At 45.2% G+C, this 18649-nt stretch overlaps 1 protein-coding gene across 1 annotated transcript in view; it reads right to left on the bottom strand.

Moving 5' to 3' along the window:
• Positions 1 to 9047, bottom strand: part of LOC110538131 (G protein-activated inward rectifier potassium channel 1-like) — a 36014-nt gene extending 26967 nt beyond the window's left edge. Inside the window, exon 1 of the mRNA XM_021624744.3 lies at positions 7822 to 9047. Within this exon, the coding sequence (XP_021480419.1) occupies positions 7822 to 8490 (669 nt within the window). The 5' untranslated portion in view covers positions 8491 to 9047. The remainder of the gene's footprint in view (positions 1 to 7821) is intronic.
• Between the last annotated feature and the right edge of the window lie 9602 nt (positions 9048 to 18649).

The raw sequence follows: 18649 nt of genomic DNA, 5'->3' as shown, positions 1-18649 counted from the left end.
GAAGACAAAGCATGAACAAAGAAATGTCCATTAGGCCAGAGGCCTAGAAACCTAGGAAATAAGAATTGATCATACAATCCTTCCTCCATGGAAGGGATACAGGATAAGAGTGAGAACAAATGCAATTAATTTTTAACATCTGATGTAACCTTCACAACTCAAAACCAACCCCCATTGGCCAATGAAACGATATCAAGTTAACCATGTAATCTGACCACCAAGGCCCAATCTCTACAGGGTGTCACAGCATCTAATACCTTGTGTGGAGGATGAGACCAACGTAAACAAGACAGAATTCATGAGAAGACAAAATAAATTTCATAAGAGTAATTCAGAGTTCACCCTGTACAGATTCAAGAAAAAAACATAGATCATCCATCCATATAGGTAGCATCAGAGTTATCCTCAGTGAACACGTTTTAGATAGATACCAGACAATATTATTCTATCACATTCAATAGTCAGTCCTCTGGTTACTGTAACAGAGAGATACATTTTGGCCCCTCAGAGGGGGATGGGCTGACTAGTCCTTCGGCATTGTCCTTTTGTTCCTGGACCATTTTCCATGCAGTGCCGGGTGACAGAGAACACATAAATTAGGGTCGAGCCTACAAATCCACAAACAGATCTCCTTCTCAAAGGGCTAATATCTAGAGCCCAGAGTTTTTCCTAGTCAGTTCACAACGCCAGGAAAAACTCATTGCCCTCAAGGTTAAATGTGTCCTAATGATTTCCAGTCTTTGGCCCAATCAGGAGGCTTCTCAATCCTGTGTGTAAAGGTAACCTAGCAATTAAGGGCGTTGGATCAGTAACCAAGAGGTTGCTGGTTTGAAACCCAGAGCAGATTAGATTTTTAAAAATCTGTTGATGTGCCCTTTAGCAAGGCACTTAACTCGAATTGCTCCTGTAAGTTGCTCTGTCAAGCCTGGTCTGATACTGACCTTCCCATGACATTGGCCTGTGGTCTAGTCCTCTGAGGTGCCAAACAGGGGATGATGCATCAGTAAACATCCTCTGGGATGCCAGGAAATATCACCACTGTCTTACTATACACTGAATCTCAATGAGCAGCACGGTGGGGTTTGTGTTATGAAAAACTCATCTCTCTCTGCGTTTAGAGGGGATATTGTTCATGTCTACTGTCAGGTGTTTACAGCCCCAGTGAATACTGTACATGTGTTCGCTATTGTTCTTGTGTGTGTGGTTTAGCACCAAATTGGTTCTGGGCACTACCGCTTTTTACTTGATGTCTGTGTCGGTTAAGATTAAAAAGACGGATGACTGTATCGCAAACGCTGACAAGCAAATCTTCCTGTGCCTGTGGCACTCTCCTCCACTCTCTTTGTGAAGTGGAAGAATCAGAGATAGCTGTTGGTGCACAGTCTTTCTCTCTACATCTCTGTCTCTGTTCAAACAAACACGCCAACCTTCCCACTGACATAACCAGACAGACAGGACATTTTAACTCATCAATTCTAGATGCTTTTGAGAAGAAAGCAGCACCAAACTGCTGGTCTGATACATAATGTTCTGAGAACCAGATGTTTCTTAGAGATTGGTGAGGTCCTGGTTGTCCTACAGTGTATTGTTATTTTGCACACAACTTTGCCACAACTTTCTGGGAATGGTGCACGATGGTTGTACGGCTTGGAACATTCGCAGCACATTTAAAGAACTTGACCCAAAAACATAATTTTCTTGCTATTTCATTACTTAAATAGAACGTTTCCCAGAAGTTCAAACATGGTTACATTGCATTTCAATTTTGGAATGTGATGGCAATGTTGTTCAACTGGTTTGACATTGGAAATGTTCTCAAATAGTTCAGATAATGTTAAGAAACAACGTTCTTCTGTGGGAATTTCGGTACTTCAGTGTAATGTCTCCTACAGGTTTCCTCGCGGTTCTATTTAAAGTCATGTTCTCAAATTGTTCCGAGAACGGTAAGAAAACTTCCCATAAAAACCACAAGAACACTTTAGTAACATTCAGAGAACATTCTAAGAATGTTACTTATTTGTGTCTGTTTTTTGTTTTACTTGTGGGGACCATCCTTGTGGGGACCAGAAGTCCTCCCAAGGATAGTAAAACAAGGAATATTCAGAAAGGTGGGAACATTTCGCTGGTCCCCACGAGGAAAAAGGCTATTTTAGACTTAGCGGTTAGGTTTAGGGTTGGAGGAGGCATATCAATCCTTTGTGTAAAGGTAGCCTAGTGATTAAGGGCGTTGGACCAGTAACCAAGCGGGTTCGAATCTCAGAGCTGATTAGATTTTTAAAAATCTGATCTGTTCTGTCCTGATACTGACCTTCCCATGACATTGGCCTGTGGTCTAGTCCTCTGAGGTGCCAAACAGGGGGATGATGCATCAGTACACATCCTCTGGGATGCCAGGAAATATCACCACTGTCTTACTATACACTGAATCTCAATGAGCAGCACGGTGGGGTTTGTGTTATGATAAACTCATCTCTCTCTGCGTTTAGAGGGGATATTGTTCATGTCTACTGTCAGGTGTTTACAGCCCAGTGAATACTGGACATGTGTTGGCCTTTGTTCTTCTGTGTGTGGTTTAGCCCAAATTGGTTCTGGGCGCTACCGCTTTTTACTTGCTGTCTGGTTTGGGTAACAATTAAGGTTACGATTAGGGTTAGAGGTTAGGTTTAGCATTAGGGTTAGGAGTTAGGGTTAGGTTTAGCATTAGGATTAGGAGTTAGGTTAAGAGTAAGCGTACAGGTTAGGGAAAATAGGATTTTGAATGGGAATCAATTGTTTGGTAAAACAAACGTGTGTGTGTGTGTGTGTGTGTGTGTGCGTGCGTGTTTCCAGTAACTACTCTAAACAACCACCCATTTATACACATTTCAAAACGCCTTTCAGTCCTTTTTTGTCCACCCAGTGAATTTTCTTCTTTGGAGCCAGATCTTCTGAGTCTTATCTCCGCAGTGAGTGACTCGTGGCTGACGACAGGCGCTAAATGAAATTGATTAGGCCTAAAGAGGCCTGGTCATCCGAGTCATCTCCACACTCCATGCCTGGGTCTTTCCAAAGCTCTCATTAATCGGGGGCAGGCCGAGCGGCAGGCAGGCGACGGTGCATGTGTTGATTAGGTACTGGAGTGGTCCCCGGTTCACTGGCTGCTGAGGAAATGAAAGAGGTTGTTTGGAAGCGCTTCACAAGAGGAGGAGACGCAGGGAAAACGGAAATCACTGTTTTCTTGGAAATAAAAGAATCCACTCTGAAATTCAAATAGGCTGTTCTGTAATGCTAAACTGGAGGCTAGTTAGCTCTCTCTGTCTCTTGTCTTGAACCGTGTTTTAATGTGCAGTGTAATGCTCATAGACTGTGACAGGAACGGTTGAATAGGACTCCGGTCACAATTGCCATGGCCAAAATAGGGCTTAATGTAACAGTGCTGCCAGAGCCCACCCACTAGTTCACTGAAAACCTGAGAGGGATTCACATTGAAGAACCGGTAACAAGAGCCTGGCCTAATGTGGCTCTGTGAGTACACTGTACTGTAACCTCCAGCTGTTGAGTAACATCATGGTTTACAGTCAAATGCTCTTGCTTTATTTTTGTCTCCAGGGTATCTCCACCGACACACCATGTCCATCTGCGTTCCGCCTTCCACATTCCACTTCTGTATCACTCACGGGTCACATGGTCTCTGGCAGTGATATAAGGAATAAAACACACTCTGCCACACACCTCAAACACACACATCACGCGTGGCTTCCTTTATTGCCTCGGATAACAATGTGGGATGAGAGGCCAGGTGGTAGTGTTAACCCTTCCACTGCCTTGGATGGGATGATGTAGTGGTGTGCGTGTGTGTGTGTGTGTGTGTGTGTGTGTGTGTGTGTGTGTGTGTGTGTGTGTGTGTGTGTGTGTGTGTGTGTGCACCCATATTTAGGCTCTGAGGATCAATGTCTGCAAGTCCAACCTTAAACCCTCTGTAGATTTCACAGCTTTTCACAGCCCACACTTAGAACTGCATCTCCCAGTGCTAGTAGCTGCCTGCCTGTCTAGTCTATACCACATCGCCCACATTGACACAGTTTGCTACATAATTCATGGACATTCTGGGGGTTGATCATTTCTTTGTAAGGAAAAATACATTCTGAAATTTCAAAGTGGAAATTACAAATCTCTCTCTCTCTCTGTCTCTTCCTCTCTCTCTCTCTCTCTCTCTCTGTCTCTTCCTCTCTCTCTCTCTGCCTCTCTCTCTCTGTCTCTCGCTCTCTCTCTCTCTCTCTCTCTCTGTCTCTTCCTCTCTCTCTCTCTTCCTCTGTCTCTCTCTCTCTCTTCCTCTCTCTCTGTCTCTTTCTAGCTCTCTTTTTCTCTCTCTCTCTGTATTTTATATTACAGCCTTTTCTCTTCTCTTTCTCCATTCAGCTGTGCCTCTCTCATATTTTGGTGTGAGAGCGAGGAGCGTTCCAGCAGGATGCACTAGAAAGCTTACAGAGTCTGCCTGGCCCTGCCAGCACCAGCTCTGGGTTTGGATGGCTGTTGGCTGTGACAGCTCTGATTGGTCTGTTTCTGTGCCCTGTGAGATGGAGCATTGCCCTTCTGCTCTCTGCTCTCCTCTAGTAATCAGCCACGCCACTTCAGCAGCGCTGCATTACGCGAGGCTACACCACGCTAGTCAATACAACACTTTCCAAAAAAACAAACAAGTAGCCTAGCTACCAATGATCAAGCTGGCATTCGTCTAGGACTGGACTGTCGCTTGGCTCAGCCAGCTCACAGTGCCAGTCAAATCATCCAGCAAAAGTCTTATAAAATAAATCTTTGCGTAGGCCTGTATTCTCGGTTACTGCCTGCAGAATTGGCCCCGCTGCTTTTTGGATGTGGGTTCTGTGGCTGGCTGTGCGATTGGTGGGTTTGATTGAAGTGAGCGGTCCTGGCTGGAATGAGATGTGGACTGTGACTGACAGACGTGGGCACAAGGACCAGATGCCTTAACTACACCATGTTGTAAACCCAAACAGTAGTCCTGCCAATACTGCCTGCCCATCTTCTCCTCTGTCATTTATGAGCTTCTAAATGAGCAGCTGTCACTGCCACACACACACACACACACACCTATGTACACACATTCTGCACAGTCCTACAGTATGTATGTTTGTATGTATGTATGTATGTATGTATGTATGTATATGTATGTATGTATGTATGTATATGTATGTATGTATGAATGATGGGACTTAACTGAAGAATGAATACAGGAGTTCATCAGGACTTTGCTTTTCTCCAACCGATGTGTGCTCTATATAAATATACGGTGTATATTTATGAACATATGGCAAGTCAATACCTGAATGGAAGGTGGAAAGGACTATTTAAAAAGCTGTACAGTTTGTGAGTTGGGAAACAGGTGGAAGAGGGGCACGTTTCAACAGCAGCACCATCATCCCTCTACTAGTACTGCACTGACAAAATATACACATTTATTTACTTACAAAATAGCATGATTCCTGTGAAGAAATGTTTTATTCTTCATGACTATAATTCATGTTAACTTTTACAACTGTTTTAATACGATTAATTTTATGAGTCATTTGTTTTCAGATGTGTTTTCCCAAAACTAGGAGGCTTATTTGTACATTTTTGTTCCGGATAAAGGGTCTTTGAAGTGAAAGTAGCACAGGGCTGTGCTGTGAAGCCTGACAGCAGAGCAACGATACGAAAGAGCCCAGAGCACAGTGTGGGTTGTATGGATGGTAACTCAAAGAGAGAGCAGGAGAGGAGGAGGGGGATGTTGTTTTATTCTTTCATTCCCCCCCCCCCCCCCCTTTGTAGTCAGAGAGAAAAAGTGAGTGTGGGTTTCTTACTCGTGCTCAAAACGCCTGCCTGCGCTTCACATATTTCATGGCGCAATCTCGGTGTTTGCCTCTCCTAGCCTAACCACTGGGCAAACACTGGGCACACGCTGGTTGAATCAAAGTTGTTTCCACGTTGAATGGACGTTGAACGGACGTCTGTGCCCCGTCCTCCTTTTTCCTCTCAAAATACACCCACCCTATAGGGGAGCTTTATATTGTGAAGGCGCCTGGGTCTGTGCTTGAGCCCTATTCAATTATAACACAGTCTAAACGAATCAACAAACTAGCCCTCCAGTAAATGACCAGCCATTTGGAGAACCGTGCACACCCTGTCACAGGTGTGGTGCACGCCTCCAGCTGCTGTATATGGTCTGCCTGGGAGGCTGAGGTTCATCCCAGAGAAACACCCTTCTTGGGGCTATCTAATGTGTCTGTTCTGACTGTGTGCCTAGGAGGCTGTTCTCTTTGGGGACTGCCTGGCTGTGGCTGTAGAGTGGTGGGGTTCTCCCTGAATCTCTCTCTCTCAGCCACACTGGATGCATGTATTATTAAGTTGACCCGAGGTATGTTCAATGTGCTGATGTGTTCGCAGTGGGGGAAGAAGGGTGTGTGTGTGTGTGTTCCCAGAACCAATGTTATTGCCTCTCTTTGGTTTCATATCAGAGTGTCTCTACAAAGTCCTATTCAAATCAGACTACAAAAAAAAAATGTTTAACCTAACTAGGCAAGTCAGTATTTTCATTGACAGCCTAGGAACAGTGGGTTAACTGCCTGTTCAGGGGCAGAACAACAGATTTGTACCTTGTCAGCTCGGGGGTTTGAACTTGCAACCTTCTGGTTACTAGTCCACCGCTCTAACCACTAGGCTAACCTGCGTGAGAGTGAAGATAAAAGGTGTTTCCACATGCACTATAAATATGATTTATTCCTTTACTCCAGGGTCTTAAGTCCAGGGCCACTTCTGACCTGACATCATGCTTGATCGGGGTGAGCAGCATGTATGGCTGATGATGATTTGTTTCTGTGTGTTTCATGGCTGGAGTTTTAACTGTCAAACGCCAGCCTGAGAGCCCAGATCTCTGTCAGAGCAGCTCACTGATACACTACCATGTCCTGCAGTTAAACCACCTGCTCTTCTAAATGTCACTGGCTGAAGGGTGACTGATGTCGGACACGCTGTAGCTGCGCCACTGAAGACCTCTCTCTCTCTCTCTCTCTCTCTCTCAGTTGCCCCCTCTCTTTCTCTCTCTCTCTCTCTGTTGCCCCCTCTCTTTCTCTCTCTCTGTCTCTCCCACCTCTCTCTCTTTCTCTCTCTCTCTCAGTTGCCCCCTCTCTTTCTCTCTCTCTCTCTCTCTCTCTCCCCCTCTCTCTCTCTCTCTCTCTCCCTCTCTCTCTCTCTCTCTCCCTCTCTTTCTCAGCTGCCCCCTCTCTTTCTCTCTCTCTCAACCCATCTCTGTCTCTCACTCTCTTATCAGACCCTGTCTTGGACATGTCTATCGCTCACCCGAAATACAATCTTAAGCCATTTTGTTGTTTAACAAGGCACAAACTGTGGACTAAGACCTGCTTATAATTAAGCTTAGAAAAATAAGATTAATGAAAATCTCTGATATGCAACTGCTATCATAGTGCAGAGAGACTCCTATAGGTTTGCTCTATTCAACGTGATTACATGTATTACATTTTCTTCTGCTCTTATGTTTGCCACTTTCATGTTGAATTGATTGTTTGTCACAGCATTGTAGGACCCCAAATGCAGACGGGGTGATGGAGAAGCACATACTGTATAGGTTATGTGAAACAACGAATGCGAATATAATACATGCTAATTAGTTACGCACATTAAATATGACATTAGCACACAACATCTTGGCATTTTATGCCTGGGAGTTTAATTTCCCCCTACCGCCAAAGGCTTTTAGTAGAGAACTATCCCCGTGGGTCATTTTATGATCAGTTGCCTAAATACCCCGGTGATGCTTGTTTACTTTACCTTTATGAGTTTGCACCTGATCTGCGCAGACACCATATGGCTGTTTCGCAGGTTGCCCACGCGGAACATGAGGCACAGTTTCCCGTCGCGCTGCGAGATCACTGAGTCCTGGCTAAACATAAGCGTCTCTGCGCGCTTCTTAGGCTGGGACATTTTAATGAACATGCAGCCGATCAGAAAGGCGTCCACGATAGACCCCAGCAGCGACTGGAACAAGAAGAGAATGATGCCCTCTGGACATTTCTCCGTTATGTAGCGGTAGCCGTAGCCGATGGTGGCCTCGGTCTCTATGAAGAATAGGAAAGCGGAGGGGAAGTTGTAAACGTTGGCAACGCAGGGGGTGTAGGACGAGTCGTGACCATGGTTTATGTCTCCTCTGATGTAGGCGATGATCCACCACATAGAAGCCATGACCAGCCATGCTACTGTATAGGTCAGAACAAAGATGAGTAAGTTCCATCGCCACTTGAGGTCCACCAAGGTGGTGAAGAGGTCGGAGATGTATCGGCTGGTCTCCCCGCCGAGGTTCCCGTGCTGCACGTTGCAACGACCGTTCTTCTCCACGAACCGCTGGCGTTTCTTTTTGACAGGTGCGGTAAAAGCGGTGGTGTCTCGGTTTGTATTCACTACCTGATAGTCCTCCCCAAATTTCCTCCGTAGCGCAGCCATAACTTTATCAGAGTATGAAAAAAATCACTTGCAGTTTTGATCCATTACTTTGTTGTCTTTGTTTCACAAAGACTTGTTATCTGTAGCGCGTAAAGGTCTCCATGGCCAATAACGCGCTGCGCACGGATCTGGGTATCCTCCTCTAAACAGTGCACTCTTTACAAAAGCTTTTAACCTACTCTCACAGGCTTTAGTTTAACATTTTCCACGAAAGGATATGATGGGTTGGGTGTGCCATAAGGAGGTGATGGTTATTCACTCGCTGTCCCTCTGCTTTCGATTAAAGTGAGAGTGCCCTCGGAGTAGACTGTCTCCCGAACAGACATGACCACACTGAGAGTTAGCGAGAGACCGTGTGGTGTGTGTGTGTGTGTGTGTGTGTGTGTGTGTGCAAGAGAGAGAGAGAGGGGGGTTATTCAATATAATTTATCAGCAGATTTTTTTTAAATATTCAAATTAAATATATATATGTCATTCAAAAACAGTATTCCTTGTGGAGAGGTAGGCCTGCGGAGAGGATCATTACCAAAAACAAACACTTGATTAGGCTACGGTAGCCTAATGAAACTCGGGATGGTTGGACCCCATTCAGTTTCCCCGCTACCTGCTCTGAAGTCAGGCAATGCCACCTTGCGGACAGAAAACGCACGTACAGTCGTATGAGCGTAGCGCAGGGGTCAGTGATTTATTTAGTGGGCCTATACTTTTCTTTGAGGCCGTCTATTAAAACAGTCAAGTAAAAACAGTGTTTATTCATTTACTCCAATTTGCTTTGCAGCAACTTTCATGTGCACTCTATTTCTACACAGCTCCAAATTCAACCCCCTTGCTAATGTAGTTGCTCTTCTTTAGTTTCCTGTGGAGAGGCTGTTATTGATTCAAACATACTACAGGCCCTTTTCAGACATGTCCCAGAGGACATCTTTAAAACAGTGGGCAGATTCGACCTTGGCACTTGCTGCTAATCAGCCCAGCACAAAGGAATGTATTGTAACTGTAGAAGATGGCTGAATCCTGTGCATAGTTATGCTATATTGTTCATTCCAGTTAGTCCGATTCTGCATTGATTGAACTTCATAACCATCTATATGTCTCCTATATCTGTCTGTCTGTCTGTCTGTCTGTCTGTCTGTCTGTCTGTCTGTCTGTCTGTCTGTCTGTCTGTCTGTCTGTCTGTCTGTCTGTCTGTCTGTCTGTCTGTCTGTCTGTCCATTCCACATGGTCACTGATGTCCAGGTCATTTTATCTACACTGAGTATACAAATCATCCAGAACATAGACTGACCAGGTGAATCCAGGTGAAAGCTAAGACCACTTCAATCCACTTCAATTACTGTAGATGAAGGGGAGGAGACAGGTTCAAGGAGGATGTTTAAGCCTTGAGACAAGTATTGCGTATGTGTGCCATTCAGAGGGTGAAGTGAATGGGAAAGACAAAAGATCGACAGTAAGTGCCTTTGAATTGGGTATGATAATAGGTGCCGGGCACACCAGTTTGTGTGAACTGCAACGCTACTGGGTTTTTCACACTCAACAATTTCCCCTGTGAATCAAAGATGGTCCACCACCCAAAGGACATCCAGCCAATTTAACACAACTGTGGGAAGCTTTGAAGTCAACATGAGACGGCATCCATGTGGAACGCTTTAGACACCCTGCAGAGTCCATGCCTCGACAAATTAAGGCTGTTCTGAGGGGCAAAGAGGGGTGTTCTTAACGTTTTGTACAATCAGTTTATATCAAAACAATTATATACTGTATCACAATGGGGCTGTGTAATCGTTTGGTTTAGGCTATTTATAGGCCCAACTTATTCTGGCTTTACCTTGTGTTTATAGAGAGAGAGAGAGTAGTGTGGCTGATGACATAGGTCCGTTCAGCAGAGCAGTTGGATCAAATACATTATCTGTTGCCACCTATAGTACCCGTCAAAGTTTGGACACACCTACTTATTCAAGGTTTATTCTTTTTTTTTTTTTTATTATTTTCTATATTGTAGAATAATAGTGAAGACAGCAAAACTATGAAATAACACATATGGAATCATGTAGTAACCAAAAAAGTATTAAACAAATATATTTTTGATTCTTCAAAGTAGCCATCCTTTGCCTTGATGACAGCTTTGCACACTCTTGGCATTTTCTCAACCAGCTTCACCTGGAATGCTTTTCCAACAGTCTTGAAGGAGTTCCCGCATATGCTGAACACTTGTTAGCTGCTTTTCGTTCACTCTACGGTCCAAATCATCCCAAATCATCTCAATTGGGTTGAGGTTGGGTGATTGTGGAGGCCAAGTCATCTGATGCTGCACTCCATCACCCTTCTTCTTAGTCAAATAGCCCTTACACAGGAGGTCTGTTTTTGGTCATTGTCCTGTTGAAAAACAAATGATAGTCCCACTAATAACCAGATGGAATGGCGTAGCGTTGCACAATGGTGTGGTAGACATTCTGGTTTAGTGTGCCTTGAATTCTAAATAAATCACTGACAGTGTCACCAGCAAAGCACCCCCAGACCATCACACCTCCTCCTCCATGCTTCACGGTGGGAACCACACATGCAGAGATAATCCATTCACCTACTCTGCATCTCACAAAGACACGCCGGTTTGAACTAAAAATCTTGAATTTGGACTCACCAGTCCAAAGGACAGATTTCCACCGGTCTAATGTCCATTGCTCGTGTTTCTTGGCCCAAGCAAGTCTCTTCTTATTATTGGTGTCCTTTAGTAGTGGTTTCTTTGCAGAAATTTGACCATGAAGGCCTGATTCACCCTCTCCTCTGAACAGTTGATGATGAGATGTGTCTGTTACTTGAACTCTGTGAAGCATTTACTTCGGCTGCAATTTCTGAGGCTGGTAACTAATGAGTTTATCCTCTGCAGCAGACGTAACTCTGGGTCTTCCTTTCCTGTGGCGGTCCTCATGGGAGCCAGTTTCATCATAGAGCTTGATGGTTTTTGTAACTGCACTTGAAGAAACTTAAGTTCTTGACATTTTCAGGATTAACTGGTGGACTGTCATTTCTCTTTGCTTACTTGAGCTGTTCTTTCCATAATATGGACTTGGTCTTTTACCAAATATGACTATCTTCTGTATACAACCCTGCCTTGTCACAACACAACTGATTGGCTCAACCACATCAAGAATGAAAGAAATTCCACAAATGAACTTTTAACATTTTTCTCAGTCGCTTTGGTGCATTTTTCACATCATCCCTAACATGTGCAAAATAATAAGTGCATTTCTCAGAACAATTTGTACAAACTGCAATATACAATAGATATGTTTCTAAAGCTAGTCAGTCACTATAAATCCTTAGTACATCTCTCAAAAGAAAATATTCATGCCAATGATCATGTCAGTGTCATCAGAATGATAAGTTATTGAGTCATTGTTCACGAACAAGGTCGTCAAAATGTTTAGGCATGTTGTCAATGTAACTGTGTACTTTGACAGTATTACCTGATGTAAACTTAGGCTACAGTTTGGATGACAGTTACTGTTTTGAAAATGCACAAGGCTGCACGTCTATGGCATATATCAATTTCAACAGTACTATTTACATATTACTGTATGTGGGTTATTGATTGAAAGAGACTGGACAACTCAAGGGGCACAAAGGGAAAAAAAGTAAATTAGAAAGAAACACAGGAAACCACTCCTAAGGCACAACTTTGCCCGCAGCACTATAGCAAGTACAATATAGCAAGTAAAACACTGGAATGGTAGATTTGCAATGGGAGAATGTGCAAAGTAGAAATAAAAATAATGGGGTGCAAAGGAGCAAAATAAATAAATAAATAAAATACAGTAGGGAAAGAGGTAGTTGTTTGGGCTAAATTATAGGTGGGCTATGTACAGGTGCAGTAATCTGTGAGCTGCTCTGACAGTTGGTGCTTAAAGCTAGTGAGGGAGATAAGTGTTTCCAGTTTCAGAGATTTTTGTAGTTCGTTCCAGTCATTGGCAGCAGAGAACTGGAAGGAGAGGCGGCCAAAGAAAGAATTGGTTTTGGGGGTGACTAGAGAGATATACCTGCTGGAGCGTGTGGTACAGGTGGGAGATGCAATGGTGACCAGCGAGCTGAGATAAGGGGGGACTTTACCTAGCAGGGTCTTGTAGATGACATGGAGCCAGTGGGTTTGGCGACGACTATGAAGCGAGGGCCAGCCAACGAGAGCGTACAGATCGCAATGGTGGGTAGTATATGGGGCTTTGGTGACAAAACGGATTGCACTGTGATAGACTGCATCCAATTTGTTGAGTAGGGTATTGGAGGCTATTTTGTAAATGACATCGCCAAAGTCGAGGATTGGTAGGATGGTCAGTTTTACAAGGGTATGTTTGGCAGCATGAGTGAAGGATGCTTTGTTGCGAAATAGGAAGCCAATTCTAGATTTAACTTTGGATTGGAGATGTTTGATATGGGTCTGGAAGGAGAGTTTACAGTCTAACCAGACACCTAAGTATTTGTAGTTGTCCACGTATTCTAAGTCAGAACCCTCCGATTTGACACACTGAACTCTATCAGAGAAGTAGTTGGTGAACCAGGCGAGGCAATCATTTGAGAAACCAAGGCTGTCGAGTCTGCCGATGAGGATGTGGTGATTGACAGAGTCGAAAGCCTTGGCCAGATCAATGAATACGGCTGCACAGTAATGTTTCTTATCGATGGCGGTTAAGATATCATTTAGGACCTTGAGAGTGGCTGAGGTGCACCCATGACCAGCTCTGAAACCAGATTGCATAGCAGAGAAGGTATGGTGAGATTCGAAATGGTCGGTAATCTGTTTGTTGACTTGGCTTTCGAAGACCTTAGAAAGGCATGGTAGGATAGATATAGGTCTGTAGCAGTTTGGGTCAAGAGTGTCACCCCCTTTGAAGAGGGGGATGACCGCAGCTGCTTTCCAATCTTTGGGAATCTCAGACGACACGAAAGAGAGGTTGAACAGGCTAGTAATAGGGGTGGCAACAATTTTGGCAGATAATTTTAGAAAGAAAGGGTCCAGATTGTCTAGCCCGGCTGATTTGTAGGGGTCCAGATTTTGCAGCTCATTCAGAACATCAGCTGAGCAGATTTGGGAGAAGGAGAAATGGGGAAGGCTTGGGCGAGTTGTTGTGGGGGGTGCAGTGCTGTTGACCGGGGTAGGAGTAGCCAGGTGGAAAGCATGGCCAGCCGTAGAAAAATGCTTATTGAAATTCTCAATTATGGTGGATTTATCAGTGGTGACAGTGTTTCCTATCTTCAGTGCAGTGGGCAGCTGGGAGGAGGTGTTCTTATTCTCCATGGACTTTACAGTGTCCCAGAACTTTTTTGAGTTAGTGTTGCAGGAAGCAAATTTCTGCTTGAAAAAGCTAGCCTTGGCTTTTCTAACTGCCTGTGTATAATGGTTTCTAGCTTCCCTGAACAGCTGCATATCACGGGGGCTGTTCGATGCTAATGCAGAACGCCATAGGATGTTTTTGTGTTGGTTAAGGGCAGTTAGGTCTGGGGAGAACCAAGGGCTATATCTGTTCCTGGTTCTAAATTTCTTGAATGGGGCATGTTTATTTAAGATGGTTAGGAAGGCATTTTTAAAAAATATCCAGGCATCCTCTACTGACGGGATGAGATCAATATCCTTCCAGGATACCCCGGCCAGGTCGATTAGAAAGGCCTGCTCGCTGAAGTGTTTCAGGGAGCGTTTTACAGTGATGAGTGGAGGTCGTTTGACCGCTGACCGATTACGGATGCAGGCAATGAGGCAGTGATCGCTGAGATCTTGGTTGAAAACAGCAGAGGTGTATTTAGAGGGCAAGTTGGTTAGGATGATATCTATGAGGGTGCCCGTGTTTAAGGCTTTGGGGAGGTACCTGGTAGGTTCATTGATAATTTGTGTGAGGTTGAGGGCATCAAGTTTAGATTGTAGGATGGCTGGGGTGTTAAGCATGTTCCAGTTTAGGTCGCCTAGCAGCACAAGCTCTGAAGATAGATGGGGGGCAATCAGTTCACATATGGTGTCCAGAGCACAGCTGGGGGCAGAGGGTGGTCTATAGCAGGCGGCAACGGTGAGAGACTTGTTTTTAGAGAGGTGGATTTTTAAAAGTAGAAGTTCAAATTGTTTGGGTACAGACCTGGATAGTAGGACAGAACTCTGCAGGCTATCTTTGCAGTAGATTGCAACACCGCCCCCTTTGGCAGTTCTATCTTGTCTGAAAATGTTGTAGTTTGGAATTAAAATGTCTGAATTTTTGGTGGTCTTCCTAAGCCAGGATTCAGACACAGCTAGAACATCCGGGTTGGCAGAGTGTGCTAAAGCAGTGAATAGAACAAACTTAGGGAGGAGGCTTCTAATGTTAACATGCATGAAACCAAGGCTATTACGGTTACAGAAGTCGTCAAAAGAGAGCGCCTGGGGAATAGGAGTGGAGCTAGGCACTGCAGGGCCTGGATTCACCTCTACATCGCCAGAGGAACAGAGTAGGAGTAGAATAAGGGTGCGGCTAAAAGCAATAAGAATTGGTCGTTTAGAACGTCTGGAACAGAGAGTAAAAGGAGGTTTCTGGGGGCGATAAAATAGCATCAAGGTATAATGTACAGACAAAGGTAAGGTAGGATGTGAATACAGTGGAGGTAAACCTAGGTATTGAGTGATGAAGAGAGAGATATTGTCTCTAGAAACATCATTGAAACCAGGAGATGTCATTGCATGTGTGGGTGGTAGAACTGAAAGGTTGGATAAGGTATAATGAGCAGGACTAGAGGCTCTACAGTGAAATAAGCCAATAAACACTAACCAGAACAGCAATGGACAAGGCATATTGACATTAAGGAGAGGCATGCTCAGTCGAGTGATCAAAAGGGTCCAGTGAGTGGAGAGGTTGGTTGGGGGTCACGGCGATTTAGACAGCTAAATCGGTAGCAAGCTAGCATAGGAGCAAGCTAGCATAGAATGGAGGTCTGTTATTAGCCAACTCTTGCGTTCCGTCAGTAGATTAGTGGGTTTCCGTGTGGTAGAGGGGATTAATCCAAATCACACAACAAAAATAAAAACAATAGATATAGTTATAGAGGCCCAAGAATAAAAATAAATAAATAAATAAAAATAAAATAAAATAAAAATTGTCCGATTGTCTATTCAGATAGCAGCCGATAAGATAGCCAACGGCTAGCAGGCCGCAGATGGGCGCCCAGGCAACGTTGCGCCGGAGGAGCCAGCCGGACAATTCCCTCGGGTAGACAACGTCGGCAGTCCGACTGTGAAGGCCCGGTGGGGCTCTGCGTAGGCAGCAAAACGGGTCCGGATAGGTGACTGCAGCCCAGGAGTGATTGATGGAACTCTTCAGCTGGCTAGCCCCGGAACAATTGATGTTAGCTCCGGAATCGACGAAAGCCGATAGTCACACAGATAGCAGCTAGCTAGCTGTGAGATCCAGGTATGGATGTCCAGAGCCAGCGGCCGAAATCCGGTATGTTCCGTTCCGAGCCGCGCTGCGCTGCACCGCGCCGTACAAAACTGGCGATAGATTCTCGAGCCAAAGGACAGCCGATGACCACAAACCGTGGTTAGCTGAGTACTAACGATTAGCCAGTAAATAAGCTAACTAGCTTCTGAACCAGCTTCAGAGTAGCTTCTGGACCAGCTTCTGGCTAGCTCCCGGCTAGCTTCTGGCTAATTTCTGGCTAGCCTCTCGGAGGATTACAGATCTGAGGTAAATAATACTTTTTTATATAAATATAAATTGGTGAAGCGGATTGCAGGAGAGTGTTCTGAAGATGAGTTTTTGGAAAATTAAAAATGTATGTGAAAAAAAAGTTGTAAATATATCTATATATTTATATACACGACAGGACGAGGACAAAAATACGTCTGAACTGCTATGCCATCTTGGGAAGAAAAGGTGATATTTCCTCCCCGTTGGCCTGGCAAATCCACAGTAGCTCTGTGACCGATGATATTCCGACCCCGCCTTCTGCATTTGGTCAGGTTGAAGCCAGCCTCATCCACATATACAAAGTTGTGAGAGGGTTCACTTGATTCCAACTCCATTATACTCTATATCCCAGAACACACAGTTGAATTTGTTTTGGTAAGGAAGAGTGACATAAAATGTACATATATTGCATGTTCCTTCCACAGCAATGGAAATGTGTGTAGTTTATGCTTACTGTACTATGTATCACTATAAAATGTTGCTGTAAAGTAATTACATAGATATATGTTTTACCTGTACATACTGGTACCATAGCTCCTTAACTCTGTCCTTATTCCTTTGGAATGGTACACGGTACAGCTGTTTCATACTCATCTGGTTTCTATGCAGCACCCTGTCGATGGTTGAGATGCTAACCGTATGGATGTTTTCAAAGACATCGTTGTCTTCTATAATGGTCCTTTGTATTTCCCTGAGTCTCATGGCATTGTTTGCTCGGACCATGGTGCAAGTAGCCTCCTCCTGTTGAGGTGTGAAAAGGTGTCCTCTGCCACTGGTTTGAGGTAATCTTGCAGTCCTATGTGGGGAAAAATGCAGTGATGCATCGCACACTTTCACATAGACAAAAACTATGCGAACACACATTTTACTGTAAAACATACAGGTGGGTGCATGTCAGGTGCAGTATGTGTCATGTACTGTCATGTTGTCTTGTCTCTGTCCTTTCCCTTCACCCTGTCTCCCTCTGCTGGTCGTGTTAGGTTACCTTTTCTCCCCCGCTTTCCCCCAGCTGTCCCTTGTCTCCTCTAACTACCCATTCACCCCGTTCCCCACCTGTTCCCTTTTTCCCTCTGATTAGGTCCCAATATCTCTCTCTGTTTCTGCTCCTGTCCTTGTCGGATTCTTGTTTGTTTGTGTCATTCATGCCTGAACCAGACTGTCGTCATGTTTGCTGTAACCTTGTCCTGTCCTGTCGGAATCTGCCGGTCCATCTGAGCCTACCTATGTTTGGTAATTAAAGAAGCTCTGTTTAAGTTGATTCGCTTTTGGGTCCTCATTCACGCACCGTAACAGAAGAATCCGACCAAGAATGGACCCAGCGACTTCGGATCCTCTCCACTCAGCCGTCGAGATCCAGGGAGCGATGCTAGGCAGACACAAGCAGGAATTGTCTGCTGCTCGACATGCCGTTGAGACCCTGGCCACCCAAGTCTCCAACCTCACAGAACAGGTTCACCATCTCCGCCTCGATCCACCGGCCACTTCCAGGGCTTTCGAATCTCCGGAGCCCAGAATCAATAACCCGCCGTGTTACTCTGGGGAGCCCACTGAATGCCGCTCGTTCCTCACCCAGTGTGATATTGTGTTTTCTCTCCAGCCCAACACTTACTCCAGGAGCACTGCTCGTGTCGCCTATGTCATATCTCTCCTTATTGGACGGGCTCGTGAGTGGGGCACGGCAATCTGGGAGGCAAGGGCTGAGTGTACTAACCAGTATCAAGACTTTAAGGAGGAGATGATACGGGTTTTTGATCGATCTGTTTTTGGGGAGGAGGCTTCCAGGGCCCTGTCTTCCCTATGTCAAGGCAATCGATCCATAACAGACTACTCTATTGAGTTTCGCACTCTTGCTGTCTCCAGTGGCTGGAACGAGCCGGCCTTGCTCGCTCGTCTTCTGGAGGGTTTCCGCGCAGAGGTAAAGGATGAGATTCTCTCCCGGGAGGTTCCTTCCAGCGTGGATTCCTTGATTGAACTCGCTATTCGCATTGAGCGACGGGTTGATCTTCGTCACCGAGCTCGTGGAAAGGAGCTCGCGCTCTCCGTCGCCTCCCTCTCCGCATCACTACCATCTTCCTCTGCCGGCTCGGGTGCTGAGTCCATGCAGGTGGGAGGTATCCGCATCTCGACTGAGGAGAGGGAACGGAGAATCACCAACCGCCTCTGTCTCTATTGCGGTTCCGCTGGTCATTTTGTCACTTCATGTCCAGTAAAAGGCCAGAGCTCGTCAGTAAGCGGAGGGCTACTGGTGAGCGCTACTACTCCTGTCTCTCCTTCAAGATCCTGCACTACCTTGTCGGTCCATCTACGCTGGACCGGTTCGTCAGCTTCCTGCAGTGCCTTAATAGACTCTGGGGCGGAGGGCTGTTTTATGGACGAGACCTGGGCTCGGGAACATGACATTCCTCTCAGACAGTTAAAGGAGCCCACGGCCTTGTTCGCCCTGGATGGTAGTCCTCTCCCCAGGA

Source organism: Oncorhynchus mykiss, chromosome 12 (genome assembly GCF_057628025.1).
Source record: "Oncorhynchus mykiss isolate SJ-2025 chromosome 12, ASM5762802v1, whole genome shotgun sequence".
NCBI classification, from domain to species: domain Eukaryota; kingdom Metazoa; phylum Chordata; class Actinopteri; order Salmoniformes; family Salmonidae; genus Oncorhynchus; species Oncorhynchus mykiss.
This window is presented reverse-complemented; position numbering and strand designations above follow the sequence as displayed.